At 33.0% G+C, this 22322-nt stretch overlaps 1 protein-coding gene across 3 annotated transcripts in view; it reads right to left on the bottom strand.

Moving 5' to 3' along the window:
* The window catches only part of ATRNL1 (attractin like 1), a 631665-nt gene that overhangs the window by 543234 nt on the left and 66109 nt on the right, over positions 1-22322 (bottom strand). For all 3 annotated transcript variants that reach the window (XM_010987217.3, XM_064488470.1, XM_064488471.1), the window contains one exon: positions 3926-4109. In XM_010987217.3, coding sequence (XP_010985519.3) covers positions 3926-4109 — 184 coding nt within the window. The remainder of the gene's footprint in view (positions 1-3925; positions 4110-22322) is intronic.

Below are 22322 nucleotides of genomic sequence, written 5' to 3'. Positions count from 1 at the left end.
TGAGGATATGCTGAGACCACTGATTTTCAGGCTTTTTAAAATCTTTTTAATAAATTCATTTAAAGTCGTAAGTCTCCCTCTTGGCAGCATCATAATCATCTTGATGTGTTATTCAATACAAAATATTTTCTAATTTTCAGTATAATTTCTTTCATGAATTTATTTTAAGGAGTTTATTAATTCCAGACATCCTAGGGTTTTTCTAGCTCTTTTGTGTTCATTTCACTGTAGTCATAGTGCTCTATATTATTTTCTCACTCCTTGCTCTGTATGATTTCAATCTTTTAAAATTTGTTGGGATTTGCATTAAAACCCAGTATATGGTAAAGTTTAGAAAATATCCCATATGTACTTGAAAACAACATAAATTCTGCAGTCATAAGATAAAATGTTCTCAAATGCCATAGTACATAAAATTATTAATTGTGCTGTTCAAATATTTTATATCTTTACTGGTGTTTGGTCTTCTTCTACTATCAGTCACCAAATTAACTGGGTTAAAAATGTCACACTATGATTTGTCCTCTTTTATTCTGTCATATTTTTGCTTTGCTTGACCTAGTGCTAAAAGGTACATTTACATTCAGAATTGTTATATCTTCCAGGTAGATGCCTGACATAAATTCTTATCTGTCTGCTATTAACATAGCTATGCCAACATTCTTTTGTCTGGTGATTACATAATATATATCTTTTTCTACCCTTTTACCTTCAGCTGTTCTAAATATTTTTAGACTTTTGATATATTTTCTAAGCAGCACATGGCAAGGTTTTATTTTTATACCCAGTCCAAAAGCCTTTAGCTTTTGACTGAAATATTAAGCTCTTACATTTAGTGTAAGTGAAATATTTATTTCCTCACATGCAGTGTAACTGTTGGTATATTTGGAATTAAATATACCATCTTACTACTTCCTTTACATTTGCCCCAACCTTACTTGTTCCCTTTCCATTCCTTTCTTGTCTTCTTCCAAATGCATTAAGCAGTATTCTCATTTTCCCCTCTATTCACTTGTTAGATATACAGTGTTTTACTTTTATTCTTATTGTCACCTAATGATTACAGTATAGACCCTTAAATATTAATATCTACTATAAATAAGTTATCAATTCCCATGTAATACAAGGACGTTAGTACTGTTGAACACCATTTACTCTTCTTCCTGATTTATGTGCCATTATCATGCATTTAAATTTTGTATATGTTTAAGTCTCTATTACTATGATAGTATTATACAATAAATAATCACTTAGATTTACCCTTTTCACTTCTCTATTCCTTACAATATCTAGCATCATTTTTCTCCCACTTCAATAGAATTTCCTTTATTTATTTAGTATTTCCTTTATGGCAGGTCTGCTGTTGTCAAATTCAATTCTTGTTTTTCTGAAAAGTCCATGTTTTGCTTTCATTCTCAAGGGTTTTTCACTGGGTGAAGAATTTTAGACTGATGATTATTTTCTCTCAGCCATTTGAGGATGCCATGTCTTCCAAATTCCATTTTTCCAGTTAAAAAATTAGCTGTCAGTCTTAGTGTTACACCTTTCAAAAGAATATGCCTTTTTTCCTCTCTGACTGCTTTTCTCATCCTATGTGAGTCTTCATAAGTTTTACAATGATATTTCTAAGTGTAAGTTTCTTTGTACTTACCCCCTTGGTGCTCATGGAATTTAACTTCAATTTGTGGCTTGATGTCTTTTGTCACTTTTGAAAATGTTCAGGCATTTAAAACTTCATATAGTGCTCTACGTTATTTTCTCACTCCTTTTCACCAGACTCCAATTACATACATCTTAGAACATTTCCACATGTCCCTTATATTTCTTTCTCTCTTTTATTTTTCACTATTTTTCTTCCTTTACTTCAATATGGTTATTTTCTTTTGACCTATCTTCCATTTCATTAATTCCCCCCTTGGCTATATCAACCTGCTCTAAACATATCCAAAGAATTTTTAATTCATTTAATGTATTTTCCATTTCTATAAATTCCATTTGATTCTTTAGTAAAATTTTCCAGTTGTCCATTGATATTTTCTACCTTATATTTTAATTCTTTGATCATAAAATCCTAATTATTTTAAAGTTTCTGTCTGAAAACACCATTATCCTACAGGTATATTGTAATGGCTGTTTTTTATTTTTCATATCTTTTTCTTTTCTCTAAGTTTGTTTGTTTGTTTTGTACCATATATTGCATATGAAATAACTTAAGGTTCTGTATGATAGTATCTTCCTCAGGAAAGGATTTACTTTTGCTCTGCCACTAGTTAAGCTATGGGCAGATCACCATAATCCAAAGATAGACTTATCCTCACTCATACATTTAGAACTTCAGGAACCAGACTAAATCATTAAGTGTATACCAAAACCCCTCTTCCTTGACACACTTAGAAATCCAATTTTCGTTTACCATATTGATTGACAGAAACTCTGCTCAGTTTCTCAGACAGTTTTCAGTATTTATCATTGTCTCAAGGACAAAAGTTGCACAAAAAGCCAATCTTACCTCCCTCGTCATTCTATACCTCCTAAATCCTGACCCACAGATTTTCACTGTCTTTATAGCTCTCTGATACCTTAAAAAGTATTAATTCCTAATTTTTCTCAGTGGAAATAATAGTCCAGAATAATCCATTTCACCACTGAAAAAGAATTTCTCCAAACACACATTTACTAATATCTCAACAATGTAGCCTATCTACTAAACCATAATACTGCATTTTATTAGACAAAAGATAAAAATAAAAATTAGCAAAATTACCCAAAGGAAAAGTCTTCGTTTTTTTAAATTCCATCTTTCTGTTTTCAAATAAAGTAAAAATTAGAATATATGTTTGAAAGTAAAGGGAGTAGAACAAATTATGACTTGGTGAAAAACTGTACTTCATTTAAACACATAAGGTAATTTCATATAAGTTTAAAAGAATGTTTAGTGTTTAAAGAAAAAAGAAGTAGCCCCTTCCCAAGTCTTACCAAAAAAATGAGTACAACAAAAATTCTACTTTAAAACTTATACACCTTGAAAGATTAATAAGTGAAAAACAATAATTCAAACATAAAGAAAAATTATGGTTATGAATATGCAATTCACTAAATAGAAATCATAAGCAGCAAATGAACACATAAAAATATGCTTATTCACTATAGTAACTGAGGTATGCACATTAAAATATCAGTAAGATACCATTAGCATCCATTGCATTGGCAAAAGGAAAATATCCTCACAACTACTAAGTTTTGGTGGGAATATGAAGAAATAAGGACACTCATACCCTGCTGGTGGATGTATACATCATCACAACGGCTTGAAAAACAACTAGGCAACATGTAGTAAAGTTGAGAATGTGAATATGTTCAGACGCAACAATTTCACTTTTAAGTATGTACCCTAGAGAAACTCTTGCATATATGCATGGAAAGACCAGTACAAGATGTAAAAGGTAGCACTGTTTATAACCACAATAAAGGAAAATTTACCTAAATATCTCAGCTTTGTATTTCACAGGAAATTAGATGATGAAAGTGAAGAAATGCTTTTAAAATTTACAAATGACAATAAGAGTGCAAAGAAGAACAAAGCTAAGGACTGGTAATATCAAAGCTCAATGTTATATTGGTAAGAAAAATTGCTCATTTGAACTGAGTAAGATACCAGCACTTATAAGTATGAGTAATGTCTACAGAATAAGTGCATCTATGGGATTAGAAACCATTTTAAAGTCACTCATTTACAGTAATGATGGCTGCATAGTAAATGTATTTTTTTGAGCCTTTCCTACAAAATAGAATATCATTAGTTGAAATAAAGATGAGGGAAAGCCAGGAATATCTCCCTGAAAATATTAATAACTACTACTATTATACAAATATAAAACATAACAGTGCCAAACTTTCCCATCATAGTTCTACCCAACCTACTCACCAAGTCTTAGTGTTAACTTCATACTTATAAAGGTCATCTACCAATCCATATTTGTTGCCTGGTAATGCTTTATAGCCTCCATGAACATAAATGGACTTCGTTATTTCATCATACACACTGGTGTGGCCATATCCACCTTGAACAATAGCTCCTTTGGTTTCTGGAACAAGCCAAGTGTTTGATGCTGTAAGAAAAAGAAGATAAATCATGAACTTCAAGGAGTTTTAAAAATAAAACTAATACATTTCATAGTACTCTTTTAACCAATGTGCATTACATTTGGGAGGTAAGTCCCAAAGAACAAAATTAATGGTAATTTATCAGAAGCAATTTCTTTAATATTCTTAACCACTTTTTAAACATATACCTACAGCCAAACTGAGGCTTTTTCATATTTTTATTCATTTTCTTCTTAGGGACAGATAAACATACTTCTTACCAAAAAATATTGTAGCAACAGAGGTGTATAATGCAAAAGTGAATGTTACCTTCTCCCCCAGCCCACTATCTAGAGAGGTATTATCCAAAAATTCTTATTTCAGAATATTTTCAAACTATAGTTCCGAATAATTTATTATAATATACAAAACAAATGTATATGACCTACATGTACATACATATCTGTAAATATTTGTACCAAAAAATTGTGCTATCTTACAACTACTTTTTCACTTAACAAAACATGTGGGGCATTTTTTCCTGCCCCATTTATTATAACAACTAGATTCCATTGTATTGATGATATATAACATTTAAATAACTACATTGTGACTCACTTGGGTTTCAATTTGTTTTTAAAAACAATGATGCAATAAGCAACCTTGTAAGCTTTATTATCTAATAGAGCATATACCATGTCTCAGGGAGCACCTCATCATTACATTTGAAAGTTTTATTATTGCTATCCTTTATTTACAACTAAGGAAATTCAGGGTTAAAAAAATTTAACACATTAAAAGTTCAAAAGTTAGTATAGACTAATTTCTCCCTCTCCCTCCCACTAAGTACAACAACAAACTCCATAAATAATCCCAAAAGACAACCATAGGAGACATATGAAAAGTGTAAAGGGAAGACTGACTGGTTGGGGATTCCAGGACTAGAGGAAGGGTATCTCACTACCTCTCCTAAAAGAAGACTACTCAGGCCCAGCATTTCTCAACCCACAACCTAGCAATGAAAAGCAACTCAAGTAGGCTTATTCCTCCCCCAAAACTGAAAAGGAGTCCTATGGATAACCCTAGATGACCCTAGGAGCACTAGCAAGAGAGATCCACGAAACCCTGCCTATAATAAGCAGACAGAGGAAGATGTCCACTTTCCCAGCAGGCCTGAGACTGGAAAGGGGGATCCCACCATAAGACCTGAATACTAAACTTAGAGTAACTGCCTGCTAAAATAGAAGAGTGAAATAGGATCCAAAGACGTCTCATATAAAAGCCAGAATGTCCAGGATACAACCAAAATATCACTTGTCATGTTGGGAATCAGTGAAATTACAACTTTAGAGAGGAAAGATAATCAAGTGACACTAACTCTGAGATGCTGAAATTATCTAACAAGAATTTTAAAGTAGCCATTATAAAAATATTCCAATAAGCAATTACAAGTTCTCTTGAAACAGCAAATTTCAGGGGAAAAAAGACAAAAAAAGATGGATAAATAAACAAAATACAATAATAAATACAAGCTAATTGGACATGCTCATTAGTAGAGTGGAGATGACAGAGGATGGAATCAGTAAATTTGAGGACATATAGATAAAATTTACCCAATCTGAACACCAAAGAAAATAGGCTAAAAAAAGTCAACAATCTCAGAAATTTGGGGGACAGTAACAATAGGTCCAATATCTGTATCACTGGAATCCCAGAAGAAAAGGAAAAAAACAGAATGGAGCTGAAAGTGTATTTTTTTTAAAGGTGGCTGAAAACATCCAAATTGTGTACAAGACATAAACATACAGATTCAAGAAGCTGAGAGAAGTCCAAATAGAATGAATCAAAGAAACCCACGCCAAGACACATGATAAGTAAATTTCAAAAAACTAAAGACAAAAAAAATATTTGAAAGTAGTCAGAGAGAAGTAACACATTACCTGTAAGGGAACATCAATTTGAATAACAGTGGACTTATCATATGAAACTATGGAGACCTGAAGGAAGTTGCACAACATTTTTCAAGTGCTGAAAAAAAATAACTGTCAGGCATGAATTCTACTTCCGGCAAAGCCACCCCTGAGGAATTAAGGGAGGGGAAAGACTCTTAGATGAAAAAAACAAACAAACTAAAAGACTTTGAAATTTGTAGCTCTCTCCTCAAAGAATGGTTAAAGGAAATGCTTCAAACAGAAACGAAATGATAAAAGAAGGCTGAAACATCAAGGAAGAACAAAAAATAAAGCAGAAATTTGAGTACATACAATAAACTATCATTCTCCTCTATGAGGTTTATAAATCATATTTGATGAAGGAAACAAGAACTATAACATCATCTGATACTGAAGACAATGATATTTAAAAGTGAGGAAGGGATGGGGATGTAAATGAAAGCAAGGTTTCCACATTTTACTTGATGTGCTAAAATGCTGATACCAGCAGACGGACAATTCATATATGTATAGTTTAATACCCAGAGTAAACTCTAAGAAAACTATGCAAAGAAATACATTCAAAAATACTATAAATAAATCAAGATGGAATTCAAAAAATTGTTCAAGCTACCCACAAGAGGCACATGAAGAGAAACAGAACATAAGAATCAGGATACAGATAAAACAAATAATAAAATAGCTGACTTAGGGGCACTAACATATCAAAATTACCCTAAACATAAATGATTCGTTTATGAAATTCTTAAAATGACAAAATTATATGGAGAACAGATCAGTGATTGTCAAGCAATAGGGGTGAGGAAAGGAATAAAGGTACAAGGGACATGGGTGTGGTTTAGAAGAGTCATGTGAATGGTCCTTGTGGTGACAGAACTATTGCAAATCTTGACTGTGGTGGTAGACACATGAAACAACATACAGTAAAATTGTCCAGAACTAAATACATACAAACATGCACACAGAAATGAGTACAAATGAAGCTGGGGAAATCTGAATAAGATCACTGGATTTTATCAATGTCAAGAATTCAGTTTGTCTCAGTAAACATTTAAGGTAACAAAATATTGGCCACCTCAGAAAAAGTATTTTCTTATAATTCATATGTTATTATTTGCATATGCATGAATTTTGTTTTTAATTTTGTAACGTGATCTATCATATTCCCCATTTATAAAAAGTGAATCACTGATTCGTTAAAGAGAAAAAATAGTGATGAAAATAAGTACATGAATACATGAAATAACTTAGGATAATTCTGCAAAAGTCAAAAGCAAAAATGACTCATATATATCAAGAGTTCTTTACTAAGCTATAATGGAGTAATTTAGAGAGTATTTAATAACTTGCCAACAACTTAAAAACCAGGGGAAAAAATATGAAAATGATACTGGATAACAAGCAGCAAAGGACTCTGATTGTGAAGAATAGGGAAACAAGGTGAGCCCTATGATTGCCAAAACACATGATGGGGGCAATTCCTGGCCGCTGAAGAAAGGGGATTGCACAGAGATTCTGGTGATCTTACTGGGTTGAGAAAACACATTATCAAAGTTTGAAAAAGAAACTCCTACAAGCTAGAATTTGTAGGCAATGATATCAGATATGAGGTATCTGCACAGAGAAAGTTCCAGAGATCTGCAGAAATGTACCCCCAAGTCTTCAGCTGAGTACTGATCTGCATGTTCATAAGAAAAAACTACCTGAGGCCATGGAAAGAACCACCAAAAAACCAGTAGGCTGACAACTCTTGGATCTCACCCAGAGCTAGGAACAGATTCCTGCTCCAAACAGCCCTAGAAGAAAGACCTCATACTATAGGAGTGCTGGATAAGGTAGAGTCCTGAAAAGGGCTGTAATGCTGGATTAAATTAGCCATAAGCCAGAAGTTGCTGTGGATCCACTCTGACAAATCTCAAAACAATTCCCTCAAATGCTTACACTGGTAACTTAACCACACGTTAGTACAAAGTTCAACCCTCTTTAAAGGAACACAACAAAATCCAGCTCCCAACAAGGTAAAACTATACAATGTTCAAAACGCATTTAAAAATTAACAAGCAGAGAGGGCAAAGACAGTACAACTCGTAACAAAAAGAAAAGTCAATCAGTAGAAAGAGACACAGAAACAACAAAAAAAGATAGAATTAAAAGAAGAGAATGTTTAAAAAGCTATTGTAAATATACTTAAATACGTTCAATAATGTTATAGAAAATATAAACATGATCAGGGAAAAATGGAAGAAAAAGGACTCAAACAGAACTCCTGGAAATGAAAAATACATTGAATAGAATTAACACAAGTTAGACACTACAGGAGAAAAGAAAAATGAATTTAAGACATTAAAACTGAAACTATCCAAAATGAAGCACACAGACAAATAAACCAACAAACAAAACCCCTGAAAAACAATGAACAGAATGCCAGGGACCTGTAGGACAACATCAGGTAGGGTAATCTAGTATGGTAAGAGTTCCAGAAGTGTGGTGGTGGTAAGGTAGACAGAAATAATGTTTGAAAAAGTAGTTTCTCAAATTTAATGAAATGTATAAATCCACAAAACCAAGAGGATCAATGCAACACAAGGAGGGAAAAAAATTAAGAAACACATGCCAAGGAACAGCATGAAAGATGAACAGGCAGAACAAAAAAAAGACTGAGTTAACTTCTCAACAGAAACCATGCAAGTAGAAGATACTGAGTCACACTTTTAAACTACTGGAAAGGTATCACTAATTATCAGAGAAATGCAAATCAAAACTACAATGAGGTATCATCACCTCACACCAGTCAGAATAGCCGTCATTCAAAAATCCACAAATGACAAATGCTGGAGAGGCTGTGGAAAAAAGGGAACCTTCCTACACTGCTGGTGGGAATGCAGTTTGGTGCAGCCACTGTGGAAAACAGTATGGAGATTCCTCAGAAGACTAGGAATAGACTTACCCTATAACCCAGGAATCCCACTTCTGAGCATATATCCAGAAGGAACCCTACTTCAAAAAGACACTTGCAACGTTTATAGCAGCACTATTTACAATAGCCAAGACATGGAGACAGCCTAAATGTCCATCAACAGATGACTGGATAAAGAAGATGTCGTATATTTATACAATGGAATACTATTCAGCCATAAAAAACAACAATATAATGCCATTTGCAGCAACATGGATGTCCCTGGAGAATGTTACTCTGAGTAAAATAAGCCAGAAAGAGAAAGAAAAATACCATATGAGATCGCTCATATGTGGAATCTTAAAAAAAAAAAGAACATAAACATAAAACAGAAACAGACTCATAGACATAGAATAGAAACTTGTGGTTGCCAAGGGGGTAAGGGGTGGGAAGGGACAGAATATGATTTCAAAATGTAGAATAGATAAACAAGATTATACTGTATATAGCACAGGGAAATATATACAAGATCCTGTGGTAGCTCACAGCGAAAAAAAATGTGACAATGAATATATATATGTTCATGTATAATTGAAAAATTGTGCTCTACACTGGAATTTGACACAACATTGTAAAATGACTATAACTCAATGAAAAAAAAGGAAATAAATAAATAAATAAACTACTGAAAAGGGAAAAACCCCATCAACTCAGAATTCTATACCAAAAAATAACTATCAAAGTAGAGTTCTATATCCCACAAAATATTTGCCAAAAGTGAAAGTGAAACAAAACTTTTTTTTCAGACAAAAGGAAAAAAAAGCAGAGAATATATTATTGCAGACATGCCCTATAAAAATGACGAAAAACATTCTTTAAGCTGAATGAAAGTGATAAGCGAAACCAGACGGAATCTGGATTTAGATAGATGAATGAAGAGTATAGGAAAGGGTTGATATGTGGGTAAATACTAAAGGTACCACCTCTCATTTTCCTTCCCAATAAATGATAATTAACTGTCCAAAACAAAAATTATTACAATTTATTATAGTCTTCGTAAGATCTGATATGATATTAGCACAAAGGAAAAAAAGGGAAATGGAGGTATACTATTGTGAGTTTCGGACACTCTATGTGAACATTAGTTACAGTTAGAATCTGATAAGCTAACTATGCATACTGCAAACCCTAGAACCACCTCTACAAAAATAAAACAAAAAGGTGTACTTAATAAATTAACAGTCCTACAGATTCAAGAAGCTGAACGAACCACAAACAGGAGAAATTCAAAGAAATCCACACCACGATGAAATTGCTGGAAACTAAAAATGCATAAAACATCTCAGAAGCAGCTGTAGAAAAACAATGACCCACAGGGGATTTACAGTTCACATGACTGTGGTCTTCTCCTAAGCAACCATGCAGGGGAGAAGGAAGTGGCCCAACACTTCTCAAAGTGCTGAAAAGTAACTAAAACTACAAAAATGACTGTAACTCAGGCTCTGTATCTAGCAAAAACACCCTTCAGGGATGAACGTGAAATGAAGAGATTCTCAGACATGAAAAAAATTAAGCTGACCCACAGCCAGCAGATCTATTCGAAAGGAAATGCTCAAAGAAGGAAATGACAACAGAAGGAAACCTGGAATGAAAGAGGACAATTCATCACAGGGAACCAACAATTCTAACTGTGTGAACACCCAATAATAGAGCATCTAAATGAGTGAAGCAAACACCAAGGGGTCTAAAAAATGAAACACATAAATCCACAGTCATAACTGGAGGTTTCTACACTAGTTTTTCAGTAACTAAGGAAAATACTAAAGAGAATCAGTAAGGATATCCAAGACTTGAATAACCCCATCAACCGTGATACAAATGGCATCTACTGAACATCCCTACCAACTACAGTAGAATGCACATCTATTCAAACTCACACTCAACATTCACCAAGGGAGATCATATTCTGAGTCAGAAAATAGGACTCAAGAAAAATTTTAATTGTAAAAATAGAGCCTCTGACATAAAAAAATTAAACAAGAAATAACGGCAAGAAATATTATCTGAAAAAACTTCATATATTTGAATCCAACAAAATACTACTAAACAACTCAGGCATCAAAGGAAAAAATCTTCAAAACACAACATTTCAAAACGTGTGAGGTCCAGCTAAGGCAATACTTAAAGTAGGCATTCTCAGCAGCAGATCCGTCAAGCAGTAATTGGCATTACCTTGGAAACTTCTTAAAAATGCAAATTCCCTGGCAGGAATCCTGACATGATGAATAAGAAAACCAGGGATTAGGGCACAGCAATCTATTTTAACAACCCTCCAAGTGATTCCTATGCATCAAATTTGAGAACTACTGACTTAGAAGGAAATTTATAACGATAAATACTTTTATTTTAAAGAAGAAGAAAACAAGAGTCTCAATCTCAATTCAATGATCTATTCTTAAGAAATCAGTAAAAACAAGAAAAGAAATAGAACAAAGCATCAATCAATATGGCAGAAAACAGGAAATGTAAGCCAGTTATTTGAAAAGATCAATAAAATTGATTAATCTATTAATCTTTAGTCATACTGACAAGAAAAAGAGGAAACAACACATATCAGGTATAAGAGGAACTGTCACTACAGATTTTACAAACATCAAAAAGAATAATAAGGGAATACAATTAACAGCTTTATGCAAGTAAGTTTAATATGTAAATGATATCGACAAATTCCTTAAAAACACACATTACCAAATATCACGCAAAAAGAGATCGATAATTTGAATATTGCTAACATTTACGAGAAAATAAATGCCAGAGTCAAAATCCTTCCCACAGAGAAAGTTTCTGAGCCAGGCAGTTTTACTGGAGAACTCTACCAAGCATCTGAGAAAGAAATAACACTGACTCTACACAAACTCTTAAAGAAAACAGAATAGGATGAAATACTCCCCAAGTCATTTTACCATTACCCAGACTGCAAAACCAGCCTGACAGTTCAAGAAAACTCCAGTTCAACAGAAAACTATAGTCCAATATAGTACAGTATCTCTTATGAGTATTAGCATAAAAATCCTTAACAGTATTTTCGCAAATCACTTCTAGCAATATAATGAAAAGGATAATACATTATGGCCCAGTGGGATTTATGCAAGAATGCAATAGTGGTTTAACATCTGAAAATTCACCCTGTTAAGAAATCAAAAAATTAAAAAGTAAAGGAACAAATGACCTTCTCAAAATGCAAAAAATTATTTGCCAAAATTTAACATTGTTCATGAAAAAGATTCAGCAAACTAGGAATAAAAGTGAATTTCCTCTACTTGATAAAAGGCATTTAAAAAAACAAACTGCTAATGTAACAATTAAAAGACTGGAGCTTCCCCTCCTACAATAAGGAAAAAAGGCAGGAATGTCTGCTCTCACTACTTCTACTTAATTGTACCAGAGATCCTAGCAGTACAATAATAGAAAGAAAATAATAAAATGTATATAGAATGAAAAGGAAGAAGAACATTTATTAGCATGAGTGTAACACATGATCATCTACATAGAAAATAAGAAGGAATCTACCAAAAATCTACAAGGATCAATAAATGTGTTCAGCAAAGTTGTAGGACACCAGATCAATATTAAAAATCAATTGTCTTTCTATATAATTGCAATCAACAATTGTAAATTGAAATTTTTAAATGCCATTTATAAGCACACATGATAACCACTATATTATGGAAATACCCACAGAATGCCAATTTACAATAACATAAAAAATATAAAATAGTTAGGAACAACTTTAGCAAAGTATGTGCAACACTAGTACACTGAAAACTATACCACATTGCTGAAGAAATTTAAGGACAACTAAAAAAATACTGAAATACATGATGTCCATGGATTAGAAGACTCAATATTATTAGAATCTATTTCCCCCTCTATAGATGTAATGCAACCCCAATTAAAATCCCTACATGCTTTTTCTTAATAAATTGACAAGCTGACTCTAAATTTTATACGGCAATGTGAAGGACCTAGAATAGTCCAAAAAGGTTTTAAAAGAAACAAACAAAAAAAAAAAAGTAGGACTGATCTGCCTCATTTACAAAGCTACAGCAATCAATAGAGTATGGTGTTAAACATAACATACATCAATGGGCCAGAATAAAGTCCAAAGATTGACCCATACATATATGGTCAATTGACTTTTCAACATATGTACCAAGATGAATTCAATGGGGAATGGAAAATCTTTTCAACCAATGTTGCTAGAAAAATTGTATATTTATTTCTTAAAAACCTCAGTCCTTACATCACACCATAAATCATCATTAAATAGGCGATAGATATGAGGATAAGAACCAAAACTAAACATCTAGCAAAAAACATAAGAGAAAAACCTTTGTGACCTTGAGCTTGTCTCCATTTTCAAAATAAATCTAGCATCCAACTACTTTCCCTGCTAACACACTATTCCTCACCACTTTCCCTGCTAACACACTATTCCGAGACAATACCATTATTCATTTGAGTGACTGATCACCAGAAGTGCGCAATACAGGAGAAGAGATTTTTATTTAATTGTTTAGTGATTTGTGAAAAAGACTGACAAAGGTAACTTCAGATCATTACTAATAAAGTATCAACTATTTGTATTGCTCTCCTCTATGGTGCCAAGGGGAAATTTAAGCCAAGTACCACCCAGGCTGCAGATATGCTTCCCTTACTTTACCTACCCCCATAAAATTATAAAGCCAAGACAATCTCCTTTTCCTGCTCTCTCAAGCCATTTCCAGACCTGCTTGGGAGCCTGCCCTGTTAGCCTCAGGAAGCCTCATTTTGTGAATAATAAGCCTTTCATATTCCCTGGGTGTGTGTTTTTCCTATTTGCTTGGCACCATCAGTCTCAACATCCAAACCAAATAGCGGGGGGGGGGGGGGGGGGGGGTGTTTCCTTCTGTGGGCTGACCACAATACATCAGAATACAATACCCTTTGGCAAAAGCAGCAAAAAGATTACTAAAGATAAAGATCACTACATATGAATTTTAAAAGCACATTATTCCAGGAGAGTAATAAAGTTTCAAAATATATAAAGCAAAAGTTGAAAGAATTACAAGGAGAAATTTACAAAATCAACATCATCATTGAAAATTTAATATACCCTTCCCAGTAATTGACAGAACAAACAGTCAAAGTATCAGTAAAGAACTAAAAGATTTAAACACAAGTAATTAACTAAGCTTAATAAACAAATGTATCATGCCATTTTGTAAAAAAGATCAGGCGCTTTCTTACATCTTCCTTCCCACCCTGCATTTTTAGGTATTTAGACCTAAGAAAATAAAATCATGTCTACAAGTTGACTTGTACAAGAATGTTCACTGCAGTTTTACTCATAACAGCCCAAAACTGGAAACATCCCAGGTATTCATCAACAGGAAAATGAACAAAGAGCCTGCAATAGATTCATTCATTGGAAGAGCCGGCAACAATAAAAAGGGACAAATTACTAACACATACAACATGTATAAATCTCAAAAGCATCATGGTAAGTGAAAGAAGCCTTATTTTTAAAATGGTAAATAATGTGTGATTCCATCTACATGAAATTCTAGAACAGGCAAAACTATTTAATGATGAAAAAATCAGGAAGCAGAACAGGTATCAACTGGGAAGGATCACAGGAGAACTTTCTCAGGTAACAGTAAATGTCCTATGTCTTGAGATGATCTTGGGTTACAGACATATGTTTCATTGAATTGCACACAAGATTTATGCATTTCACTGTATATAAAGTTTACATTAAAAACATGAGTATACAAGTTGATTCTGTATACTTTACAGCAAGATATTGGAAGTATATTCAATATCTTATAGTAACTTATGGCGGAAAAGAATATGAGAAAGAATATATGTATGTTCATGTGTGACTGAAGCATTATGTTGTACACCCAGAAACTGACACAACATTGTAAACTGACTATACTTCAATAAAAAAAGTATACAAAAAAATGAGTATACTGTTGTGTTTAGAGATCAAGTGTACTGATGCTTGCAATAGTCTTTAAAATCCACCAAAAAAAAATAATTGACAGATGGATAGAGAGATGGATATATATATTATTATATGAAAAAGCAAAAGGTTGACTATAGAATGTAAGCAGTATGTCTATGAGAATTCATTGAACAATTCTTTCAACTTTTATGTGTTTTTGAACTATTTCATAGAAATTTTGAGGGGGAAAGCCTACAGAATATGTTCTGTGACCATAATACAATAACTTAGATATCAGTAATAAAAATAAGTAACTAGAAAACCCCATGTTCGAAAATTTTAAACTGCACTTCTAAATAATCCATGAGTCAAAGAAGAAATTACTATGAAATTTTAAACACATTTTGAGCTAAATAACAATTTAAATACTACATACTAAATCATGTAAGATACAACTATAGCCATGTTTATATTGTATATTTTACAGCTTTAAATATATACTTTTTTTAAAATTCAATGAGGAAAACCTGAAAAATAATGAATTAAGCATCAATATAAAAAGGAAAAAAGTATAACAAATCAAAATATATTAAAAGGGGGTCATAATAAAAACCAGAATTAATAAAATAGATATGTGAATATATTAAAAATCAATAACCTCAAAAGCTGGTTTTTTTAAAGTACTAAGATTTACAATCTTGTGAAGAATCTGATTAAGACAAAACTTAAGGCCCAGGTAGCCAGTATTAGGACTACAAAAGGGACCATGTTTATAAAATATTATAAATTTCACTAAAAGCATATTATGAAAAATTTTAGGTCAATACATTGGAAGATTTAGATAAAATGGACAAATTCTGAAAATTAAACCAAATTACCAAATCTGAAAAGACAGGAAAAACTTGAGTAGTCTTATAACTATCAGATAAATTGAACCTGTAATTTTAAAACCTTGTCACCAAACATTTTTAGGAAAAGCAGTAACAACTGAAAGTCTTCCAGACAATGGAAAAAAGAACTATACTGTCTAGCAAAACAGAAACCCTTTCTCAAAACATTATCTGTAGAAGAGAGTCTAGCTTTACTCCAAAACCCTAGAGGTTTGCATCGTGATTCTCCAAAAAAAAAAAGTTAGCAATAATTTTCAATATCAGGAAATACCCAGTTAGTGTTCAGATTTCTAATTACTTTATAAGCGTCTTTTTTTCTGAAAGTTTGCTGGAATCAGGATCTAAATGAGACCCACACATTGCAGTTGTCTGATGCATCTATTGAATCTCTTTTAATTTATACATTCTCCGTCCCTACTTTTTATTGCCAATAGTCTGCTCTTCAACATTTTTGTCAATTCCTAGGATGAAGGCATAGAAGTTGTACTTATTGACTGACGACTGACTTAATAAAAGGAGCGAATTAAGTCTTTAGGTGCCAGAATTATGAATCAAAAGCAATGATGAGCTGAAACGATTTTAACAATCTATGTCAAACCCTCCACTGAGATTCCAACTTTAAATTGACAAATATGGGATTAAGTGCACCTTGCTTCCCAGCAGTTACATAAAAAACAAAAACCAATGAACTAAGTAAGAAGTTTTATTGTTTCTAGGATAACTGTAAGTCAACATAGTATTAGTATAAAATATACATTTAGGTTACAATAAAAATATTAATAAAATATGTCCAGAACAAGGGAAAGCAAGGTCTTTTATTAGGTAACACACTGTGCTCTGTTAAGCTTGAATAGGTCATTACAGAGTACAGCTTGTCCAGAGGGTGTGATAAAGTGAAAAAGGGTCAACTAAGATAATGGGTATCTTATATTTATATAATCCTGATTTTGCCATTACTAGCTGTGTGATCTTTGGCCTGTTGTGTGAGACATCTGTGCCTCATCTGTAAAATGGGGTAAAAAAGCACTATTTGTGATTAATAGATACACATTACTGTATATAAAACAGACAAACAACAAGGGCCTACTGTATAGCACAGGGAACTACAGCTTCCTGTAATGAGCTGTAATGAAAAAGAATCTGAAAAAACATACATGTATGTGTATGTATAACTGAATTGCTTTGCTGTACATATGAAATTAACATTGTAAATCAACTACACTTCAATAAAAATCAAAAATTTTTTAAAAAGCATAAATTTGTATGTTTGTTTTGAAAACTAAATGGAAAATTTTAAATATATAAAATAATAGAACTGCTACCTTTTAAGGGACTGGTATCTCCATCAAAGAAAGAATGTTAAGTAGACAAAATCACCAGAAATTTCTGAATCCTGAATGCACATCTACTAAATCTTTTAATATAACCAATGCATATTTTCAAATATTTGTACAATACTTACAAGGCTTATAAACAGCTTTAAAAGCACATGGTTTAATAATTTCACTTACCAAAACTAAAGTCTTTTTATTGTGATATTTTGAGAAACATTTAGTAAATAAAAAAACGCATACCATCTTAACAGTGGCCTCTTTCACACAAAGCCAGCAATTTATGAAAATATTTTACTTATGATATTGAAACTGTTTCACTTAACCTAATTAGTGCTGAAAAGTTCCTCACAAATGAAACTCCACAGCAAACACAAAACCTAATTTAAGCACAAGTAAAGTTTGTTTTATGATTCCTATGACTGAATTATTTTTAAAAAGGAGATTTCGTGTATTAAAAATTCCTAATTCCCACCACCTAATATTCAGTTCTGTATATCTATATTTTCAGATAACCAGTTTGTCGGAAAGCAATGTCCAGTTTACACTTGGAATTCACCACACAATTCTGAAAAACGTGATGTTAAGAACTGAAGAGAAAGGAATGTCACACAGTATCACTACATTTACAGAAAAAAAAAATTACCTTCCTAAACCTATCATACCTAATGGTTTTCAATCAAAAGGAAAAAAGCTAACATAAAATTACATTAATAATGGCTTCCCAACTATACCTCCCAAATCCTAAAGGCATGAAAAATAGTACAGCAAAACATTAGCATTATACTAACATTGAGGCTCACATTGAGATTCTTGGAAAGTTTATGAGGTATTGCTAACCGAAAGTGAAACAAATTTCCCTCAGGACTAACCCAGAAGAGCTTTATGGTCAAGTTAGTAAAACCATGCACGCAATTCTCCTCTGAGATTTATAGAGGAGATTTGTATTTTCCCTAAAAATCCTATAATTCTAAGTATAGCAAAAAGGATAACCTGACATTTGGTTTATTGCCAGAGCAAATTCACAGGAATTCTTACTATCTTCAGTTCAAATATTTATCCTATATAACCAACATGAAAAAACATACATCTATTTCCTCTAATCTATTTTAGTGCTTTATTTAGATATAATTTCAAAGATACAAACAAGTTGCAAGAGTAGTCAAAGGATTCTCATATACCCATTACCCAGATTCACTAATTGTTAACATTTCGTCCCATTTGTTCCATCATTAGTTCTCTCTCTCTGTCTCTCCTTCATACTTGCATGCGCGCGCACACACAGAATAATCTTTCCTATTACCCCTAAATATTTTGGTGTATATTTTAAGAACAAGGACTTTCTTTTGACATAACAATACTAGAATTATCCAAGTCAAGAAGTTTTACATTTATACTTTTTAATACACATATATATTTCAATTTGTAAATTGAGCCAATAGTGTCTCTCACAGCATTTTTCGTCCAGTGTAGACTCCAGTCTGGAATCACTGACCACACTCAGTTGTCATGTTTCTTTAGCCTTCTTTAATCTGAAACAATTTTTCAGTCTTTATTCCTTATGACATTGATGTTTTTAAAGAATAAAACTCTCCCGTTTTTAAATTACAATGTTCCTCATTTGAAGTTTATATGATATTCCTTCATGATTAGATTCAGGTATGCATGCCCAGTCAAAATACTGTAAGCTAGAAGTTGGCAATCTATGTGCCAGATCTAGCTGGCCACTCATTTTCATCAATAAAGAAGTATTGGCACACAGGCATATTTATTCATTTACATATTATCAATGGCTTGCTTTCAAACCCCAGTGGAAAAACTGAGTATATCAGGGACTGTATGATCGACAAAGCCTAAAATATTTACTATGTAAATCTTTACAGAAAAAGTTTACAGGACTCTGCTGTATGTGATGTTACCCTCAGAAGGTACCATATCCAGAGGCACACAATGTCCAGTTTCCCATGGTTTGCAACGTTAATTCTCATCACCCAGACAAGGCAGTGGTGGATTTTTTCCACTACATAGTTACTATTTACCCTGGCACCCTATAAACAATCTGTGGGAAAGACACTTAAAAATCACGCACATCTCATCAAAAATTGGTTCCCACCCCCATAGATTTAGTAACCACTGTTGGTTTTTTCCTCTAATCCAACTTTTACTATGATTGTTGCAAAATGATGATTTTTCAGCTCCAGCAATGCCAGTCAGCATTCAGTGTAGGGTGAGGCTTCCCTTCTCCCCTATTTGGGTCTATCAGTCTGTGTAAGCTCATGGATTCCTATTTTTTTCAATGGTTTCTAATTTATTACTGCCCTAAATTATTCTGACGCTCAAACTGTCCCAGATTTTACCAGTGGAACCTCTTTCAAGCTGACTCCTGTGTTCTTTTGACCTAACCTGTAATTTTCTTGAGCACTTCTTCATTTACTATAACAGGATGTTCCAGGCTCATCTTTATATTTCCCTGCCACAGTCCTAAAATCATCCATTTCTCCAAAGAGCCCTGCTTCTTTTTGATAGGAATATTATTAAAAATTATATCTGGGAATATGCTTACTACTGGGGCGTCTTCACTTCTAGACCCTTTCTTAAGCATCTACAAGTGTCTACAACTATCTAGCTGTCTAATCATAAGCTCACACTGATATGTCCAACTCCAATCCATGCAAGCAGGATTCTCCCTTGCCTTCCCCATTTCATATTTGTATCTCCTGTTTTCCACACTGGGAACTTTAGTTCCCAACAATGCGAACACACTCACTCGTTCTTTCGATCTAACAATTCATCTAAAATAATTTCAGAAGTGCTTCACCAAGACCTTCAAAAAACAAACCTTAAAGATTTGTTGGCAGTTCCTCCCCACATGCACGCATAGACTAAAGGCAAACTGTCAAACACCGTGTTAAAAAGTCACTTGGATTAGTCCTTCCCTCCTCCTTTCAGCTGATTATTCATTTGAAACATGGTTGGGTTCATTTGTTTCAGTTTGCATTATTCTAGAGTTTTCTCTTCTTCCTTTCCTTGTCGATTTAATTTTACATATAGATAACAGATGCTTCTAAAGGCAATATGGTTCTAAAAGTCCAAAATGATTTTTAAAAAATACACACTCAGGGAAATGTATTTTTGTTTCCTATCCTTTCTACACCATTCTCCACCACCCCTTGTAAGTAACCAACATCACTGTTGTCTGGTTTACCCTTCTAGTGTTTTTTGCTCATATAAGCAGGCATAAGTATATTTTCTGATTTCCCTTATTTCATTAATGTATTAAAACTGGTACATTAAAAATACTGTTTTGCAACTTGATCACCACGTATCCTGTAAATTACTCCATTTGATTTCAAAGAATCCACCATTATTTTCTATAAGTGCATGACCACTAATATGAATGTAGCAAAGTTTATCCACCATTCTCATGTTTAGCATTGAAGTTAATGTTACAATGAATAACCTTGTGCATACAGAAAAATGTATTTTTGCATTTCTTTAGATGTATCTGCAGGACGAATTCCTTGGAATGGAATTGATATGTATTTCTCTTAAAATTATTTCAGCACTCTTAAAACATAGCCCAAATTCTCTTAAACTCCTACCACTCAGAAGTGGGATCTATGAACCCTCCCTCTGAATCAAAGGGTTTGTGACTGCTTCAATCAAGAGTACAGACATGATGCTATGTTATTTCTAAGACTAAGTCATAAAAGCTATGCAGCATCTCCTTGGTTCTTGTGGAATACTTGATCTTCCGGCATTCGCTCTTGGGACACTCCTTTTAAAACTCAGCTGGCATGCTGAGAAGTCCAAACTACATGTAGACCATGTGTAAGTGACCTAAAAACAGTCCCAGTTAAGCCTAGCCTTCAGTCATCTCAACTGAGATAATATAGAGCAGTGAAAAGCCTGCAGATGATTCTAGTCCCCCACCATTCAAGTCACCCCAGCTGCTTACCCAGATGAGGTCCCACATATCACAGAGCAGAGACAAGCCACCTGTGCTGCACTCTGTCCATACTAGACTTCCTTATCTAGTTTATTGTATTCCTGGACTTTTAATATATACTATTGTCCTTCTATAAATTTATGCCACATTACCACCCTCTCACGTTGTTCTAATTATGAAGACTTTGTAACATGACTTAACATCTGTAGGACAAGTCTCCTCATGGCTCTCCCTTCTCAGTTTTTTCCTAGCTATTCTTATGTGTTTACTTTTCCATATTTAGTATCAACTTGGTCCCATTTTGTTCTTAAAAAGCTGATGTTATTTTCATTGGAATTCAATAAATTTATAAATTAACTTTGGGAGAAATTACATTTTTGAGATGTACATATGTCCTGAACAAAAACAAGGGGTGTCTCTGATTTGTTTCAGTCTATGTGACTTCCAGGAATGGTTTATAGTTTTCTTTACATAGATTTGAACATTTCTTGTTAGATTTATACCTAAGTGATTTAGCTTCATGGTAGCTATTCTAATTGTTTTTCTCTTCCTTTATTTCTTCTAACTACCTGCTATTGTGTACATGAAAGGTATTGATTTTTACATATTAATTTTATAGCTTGTTACCTTGCTGAATTCTTTTACTGCTTCAGTTAGTCCTATTATTGATTGTGTAAGGTTTTCCAGGGATTCTATTATATCATCTGCAAATAGTTTAATCTCTCCTTACTCAACTGTTATTCTTCTAATTGTTTCCTCCAGTACCTTAAGATGAATTTTTAAAAGTAATGGAAATAGTGGGTATCCTTATTTTGATCTTAATCTTAGTAGAAATGCCTGTTTTCCCATATAGGATGCTGGCTTTGGGATTAAAATACATAAATTTATGTGTTCTCAACAATAGCCTCTATTTGTATTTTCTCAACCTTTTATTAGGACTGGATTATTTCAACATCAATGGAGATAATCACATGATTTTACTCCCTAAACCTACTAAATAGTGAATTTTATTAATAAATTTCTTAATATTGAACCATCCTTGAATTCCTAGTTATATATTTTCCTTGATCACAGTATACTCTTCTTTCTTTTTTTTTTTTTTTTCGTGTATTATTTGTTTAATATGTGTTGGAGTCTGTTCATTTTATTTAGGATTTTTATGGTTATATTTAAGGGGAAGTAGTTTTAATTAACTTTTAATCATATAGGTTCTATAATTTTCCAATTTCTGT

The sequence above is a fragment of the Camelus dromedarius genome, chromosome 8, assembly GCF_036321535.1.
Source record: "Camelus dromedarius isolate mCamDro1 chromosome 8, mCamDro1.pat, whole genome shotgun sequence".
Classification (NCBI taxonomy): Eukaryota; Metazoa; Chordata; class Mammalia; order Artiodactyla; family Camelidae; genus Camelus; species Camelus dromedarius.
The sequence above is the reverse complement of the archived record's forward strand: the minus strand, read 5'-3'. Positions and strand labels throughout refer to the sequence as shown.